General features: G+C 41.4%; 1 protein-coding gene across 5 annotated transcripts in view; it reads left to right on the forward strand.

The window, feature by feature from the left end:
* Positions 1-5,492, forward strand: part of LOC114562849 (centromere protein F) — a 21,493-nt gene extending 16,001 nt beyond the window's left edge. For all 5 annotated transcript variants that reach the window (XM_028589484.1, XM_028589481.1, XM_028589480.1 and 2 more), the window contains 6 exons: positions 121-984; positions 1,347-1,663; positions 1,817-1,916; positions 2,477-3,086; positions 3,285-3,416; positions 4,968-5,492. In XM_028589484.1, the coding sequence (XP_028445285.1) occupies positions 121-984; positions 1,347-1,663; positions 1,817-1,916; positions 2,477-3,086; positions 3,285-3,403 (2,010 nt within the window). In that variant the 3' untranslated portion in view covers positions 3,404-3,416; positions 4,968-5,492. The remainder of the gene's footprint in view (positions 1-120; positions 985-1,346; positions 1,664-1,816; positions 1,917-2,476; positions 3,087-3,284; positions 3,417-4,967) is intronic.
* Positions 5,493-6,000: the final 508 nt, after the last annotated feature.

Genomic DNA, 6,000 nt, shown 5'->3' on the forward strand with positions numbered 1-6,000 from the left:
TTTTTAAATGGGCTGTGTACCTGTTCTTAAAACACCGTAAAGTTCTGGCTGTAGTGGCTTATTACCCGTTTATCTTCAACGTGTTCTCTATTCATGTGTCCTTTTTTATTTTATTTTCAGGTGACATGTCAGACAAAGCAGCTAACCACGGCTTTTGAGAAGCAGAGTCAGTACATCTCTGGTCTTTTAGTTGAGCTGCAAGAGAAGGAGAGTGCCCTCCTTAGCCAGGGAGAGGAACTGCAGCGCTACAAGCAAGAGCTGGATGCACTCAAGGCTGAAAAAGAGGGAGCGGATAAGAAAAGAACCGATGAGATGACGGTCAAAGAGGATGGAGAACAAAAAAAAGAGACACAAGATGAGAGGTTGGTGGAGAACTCGACGCTTCAGGCAAACCATGAAAATAAGTGTGCTGTCAACCTGCTTACTACAAACTCTCTGGCCAACGGTGACTCTGATGCACAGAGAGATGCAGGTCAACTAGAAATTGTTACATCAGATGCTGAAAGACCAGCACCCAATGGTGATGAATCAGACAGTGAAGCCCTATGGTCAGGGGAACAGCATGCAGGCGCTCAGCCCAAGACTCAGAGTAACCATGACTCTGCTTGTGTGATGGGTGAGACTGAGTGCAGTCAAGATGGAGAAACCGCAGACGTGGTTGCAGAACTACTCGCTCTCCGACAGGAGAATCAGCTGCTGAAACAAAGAATAGAGGGCTCGACTGTCTCAGACAGCAGGAGCCCATTATTACACACTGACAGTGAGAACCAAGAAGACCCAGCCAAGCAAAGCCAAAACACAAGAAATGCTGCTCTGTCCTGCTTGGTGGAGCAGAGGTCACCCAGTGTGCCGAATGACATCACCACTGACGCACGGCAGTCACTGTTGCAGGATGTGAAAAGGAGGGAAGATGGGAGGACTACAAAGGCTGAAGAAGAGCTGGAGGCAGTGTCTGAGCTTCAGATCAACCGCCTACAGCAACAGGTAGTGACAGTGTACTACCTCTTAAGATCACAACATTGATCTAATGTGACATGTTTAATGAAGAAAAAGTGACAAAAACAGTTGAAGTAATTAACATAGACAGGAAAATTAAATATATAATGGAATTTGTGATGTAGATGTTGATAGTCTTCACTGGGAAACTGAATTCATGTCCTTCCTTTGAATTTAATAGATGTGCGTTATATTACATCTAAAGAGGAAAACATTTATCTTACTTATTTTCCACCAACATAAAATTGTTCCCAGTTTCTGCATTACCTTGTAAACAATTTGTGTTTTTCCTAAGTGAGTTTTATTTCGAACGTCTGCTTGATGTAGTCTGTCCTTCCACTCCTGTCCAGGTGGAGGAGCTGCAGATGAGGCTACGGACTCTCTCTGCAGAGACCCAGCAGCAGGCCGGGGAGCTTGTTATGTGGAAACTGGCCTCCCAACCAGCACCAACATTCGACCAGTTCCTTCCCAACACAGACAAACTGAGTGAGACCCTGGACCAGATATCTGCTGTCAGACAGTCACAGTCAAACCAACAGACTGGCCAGGTTCAGGCTTCTTACCTCGGTGTTCAGGAGAGCCCTGGTAATGTGACAGTTGTCAGACAAGATGAGTTATTCCTCTCCTGCCCCTCCAACAAACTGCAGGGTTGCATGTTGTTCTCCAGGTAACGTAATGAAAAATACGGCAATAACTTACATTTGAAGCTTGTGTTAAATGCACGTTAGTAAAGTGATTATGTATATATGTACAGTTTAATGTATGTATATGTTTCTGTCTTTTGTTTAGCTTTGAATTAACTTTTTTGTTTTACCACAAGGCTTCAGCACAGCAACCTCCTTGAACCAAAGAGCCCCCATCGCTCTAAAAAGACTGCAGCGCTTTTGGAATACGATCAGGACTCTGCCACACTTGACAAGGTAATTTGTTTTTAATCATCACTCACTTACATACCAGACCACCATTTGTGTTTTAGGCTCTTTATATCAGGGTTTTATAAAGAGATAATTTTAAGTAGATATCGCTAAGTAGTGGGGGTGGGACGAGACACCCAGCTCATGAGACAAGACAAGACACGAGATTTGGTTCACGAGATCAAGACGAGAAGAGATTTTAACACTATTTTACAGAAAACTTCAATAAAGAAATAAGACAGGAAAAATAGTCCTTTTATTCAAAAGTCACAAAATGAAAACTGAGCACTGAAAGGTTTTGCCACAAACTCAAATGACTGGCTTCTCTCCTGTATAACTATCAGTTACGCTGTTACTTATTCCAAATGTACGGTGAAGAGATAGTCTCTTCACTCAGAGAACCAAGGTTTCCAATAATAAAAAATATTAATAAATTCTTATAAAATGATTTGGACATTACAGACCTGACAAATACATTTTTGACTTACAGGTATTGGGCACACATTTTTGTATATGGTATGTAGGATTATGCCTCTAATTGTTCTGTTTACTTTCTATTGACTTAGGAGTCTGAAAAAGAAAACCTGGAGATCAATCTGTTACATCAGTCAAATACCTGTCAAACGCAACACAAAGAGGAGAGAGACACTGAAGTTATTCAAATGTCATCTGAGAAAATGGGTCAACCACATGCCACCAAAGATTCTCACAAAGTCACAGGACCAAAGCGGACCAAATCAGCTGAGTGTTACACAGGGAATCCTGAGGTCAAACCAGATGCTTCCAGAGCAACCAATGAAATAAATCCAACAAACAATTCTTCAGACAAATATGTCAGGGCAGAAATGAAAAGTGTCAGCAGTCAAACAGAGGAGAGTTTGTATCCTCGCAGTGCTCCAACAGCCTCTGAACTCTACTGTGCATACACACAGACCGAGGAGGAGGAGAAAGCTGAAGAAGAGTTAATGGAATCACCTCCTGTCTCTCATGTCTCTCCTGTCCCATTATGTGAGGGGGCAAAGTTAGGAGACAAAATGTTGTTTTCGGGTTCCTTCCCTATCCCGGCTGACCCAGCCCATCTGGCTGAAAGAATCCGCCGTAACAGGACACAGCTGTCAGCCGCCTTTGACGACACAGAGTATGAACCCTATGGACTGCCGGAAGTCGTCATGAAAGGTAACTTTGTTAGCTGTACGTTTGTGGGGTGAAAAAAAGGAAAACATCGGGCTTGAGTATTTTTAGGTTTGTGTAGAATTGCGAAAACGCACTTCCTCTCTTTATTATGGGCTCTTTATTTTTGTGCTTTCACACTCTGTCCTTCATCTGCTTTCCCCTACTCTATTCTGCTGTCTCCCCCCTCTTCCCGTCCTGTAGGTTTTGCCGACATCCCCAGTGGTCCCTCGTGCCCCTACATTGTGAGAAGAGGTCTGTTAGGCACAACGGTCGTACCTGTTCCTCCGAAAGACCCGAGACAGGAGGAAGAGACAGATTAAAACACAGTTACAGGTAACCTCCAGAGACGATGAGAAAACTGGTGTAGATTTGAAGTCTCAAGAGATCCAAAGGGCATGTTGAGTAATAATAAGTTACTTTCCATACTTGTTCTGAATAGAAAAAGACCAAAACGAACATTATGTTGGTTTTCCTCTCTGTATTTTCCAACATTCCCGGCCACTTGGTAACACAAAACCTCAAGCTTTTATTTTCCTATACAAATCTTTAAAACGGAAACAATAATCATTACTTGCAGTAGGGATGGGCATTCGAATAAATTTTCTTCATCGATCGTCGGGAGAATTAACATCGACTATCGATTAATCATTAATATTTTTATATTAAAATTTATTTAACTTTTTATAAATTCAAAATACAATGAAAATACAGCGTGTTTTTCGTCGATATCTTAATTACAAGAAGAACAACTTGTGGCAGTTATAGAAGTTATAGATATAGATTATAGATATACGCGCTGCGTGCGGCGCTATGAAGCAGCAGAACCTGTAGCTGCGAGCCGCCGTTCAACAGAATGTAACTCAAAACTATCCAAGGCACGGGACAAAGCCTAATAACAAAATAACCAGTAGGCTAACTCAGATACAACTTCTGCACCAGTCTACTGATGTGTGTTGAGAAAGATAAGCATGTTGACATGATCTGGGGTGAGACGCTACCTGGTGACTGTCAGTCCAGCCGCCGAAAACAGCCGCGTTGCCGGGATGCACAGGTACCTCCGCGCTAACTTGGCCAGCCCGGGGAACCTTATTCCGTTCTTCGTAGTGAGTTTCTACCAGTCTGGTGATGGTATGTTGTGACGAAATGTGATATGCTGGTTCCAATATCCCTGTCAACAAACTTGCGGCCTCCACCGACATTAACCAGGCTCGGATACACTTTGTTTAGTGGTAGGCTACATCATTTGAGTCGTGGCCGTGTTTTACTAATACACGGCATCTCAGTGTTTGCAGTGAACTAAGTCGTTTTAAAAATAAAAAATAAAAATATCTAAATGGTCCCACGCCACACTTCGCCGTGTCCTCTTCATGATTACTTTTTAAATCAAAATGGAAACTCGCAGCCAGGTAACTGAGTATGGAGTCAAATATTGCCCCCAGGTGGTAAAGTGTTTAATTGCTGCCACACTGAAATTAATTTAATTGCTTCAAGACTCTCACTACGCAACACAACCAGTATTCGTTTAATCGATGACAAATTAACGTCCTCAACGAAATTCTTAATAATCAATTATCGATCGTCGATTAATCATGCCCATCCCTAACTTGCAGCCCTAGTGCCCATGTTCATAATCAAGGAACATGTCAAGTGCAACGGTGTGGCTCATTCATACTTTTCAATCCTCGGCTTCTGTTAGTAGGAGCAATCCATTATTGGTTTTGGTCTTTTGCAAATTAAAATTTCACCAGACAAATTGTTTCAAAAATATAGTCCCCAACAAGGGAAAATATTGTCTTAAATCATTATTTTTATTTTAGTAAAGATTTTGACTCTATCCTAAAATATATTCTTACATTTGCATGTTTTTTGTATTGTTGTCTATAGATCTGGTGAAAAGAACTGATCACTGTGGCTTGACGATGAACCTCAGTGATGGACGACAGCAGCCATACAGGGACACTCCAGTCACCAGCAACCTGAAGTACTTCAGATCTTCAAACCAACACAGGACCAGTTTTAAAAAGGGTGCTGCTATCACACATGGACTTTTGTGTATGTGCAGGTAACTGGTTCTGCATTGGCCGAATAAACATTTCCATTGTGTGGTCACTAGTTTATCTGCAAAATTGCTGCGTGGAGACTTTGCTGTTTTTTTGCCATCACAATGCTGTCACTTTACACCCACTTTATATTTAGGTACAGAGGTAGTAATTTAGTGTTGCTTGTTGATGTTTATTTGAAGTTTACAACCACTTTTCCAAAGGGATTGTTTAGTTTTTAGTGTCTCTGCATTAACTTATGGGTCTAGCTGCAGCCTCCTTTGAATAAAACAGTGCCTAGTGGAGGCTTTTCTAAACAAGTGCCTGTCAAGATAAGTGTGACTTGTTTTCCCAAAGGGTGAAACCAAGAGAGGCCTGTTGTTGTTTTTATATATATATATATTATATATATATATATATATATATATATATATATATATATATATATATATATATATATATATATATATTTTCTTTTTTTTCTTTTCAATCCTTGAGGTGGCTTCTTTATGGGCACTTGTAAGTGTTTTAGTTGAAGGCCGGTGTTTACAAAAATTATGTGAAAGCATAGTGAGCATGTGTGTGACGTTAGCTGTGAATATGGACATGTGTGTCCTCATCTTTGGCGTTACTGTTTGTATATATGTGTGTGTGGGAGAGAGAGAGAGAGAGAGAGAGAGGGGCGAGCACATGTCTATGACTCAGTCTAACCTGCTTTGGTTTCCGCTCCATGTATGGTGATGCACACTGTGCTCCCTCTCTCCTCCTCCTGCTGCTTTGCTTCTCTGTCTTACACTAACGAGCACTCAGTGGTTGAACTTACCAAAAACTAATCATTTGAAGCTTTATTTTATGAGCAGAGCGTACAGATAAATTCA

This window comes from Perca flavescens, chromosome 10, assembly GCF_004354835.1.
Source record: "Perca flavescens isolate YP-PL-M2 chromosome 10, PFLA_1.0, whole genome shotgun sequence".
Classification (NCBI taxonomy): domain Eukaryota; kingdom Metazoa; phylum Chordata; class Actinopteri; order Perciformes; family Percidae; genus Perca; species Perca flavescens.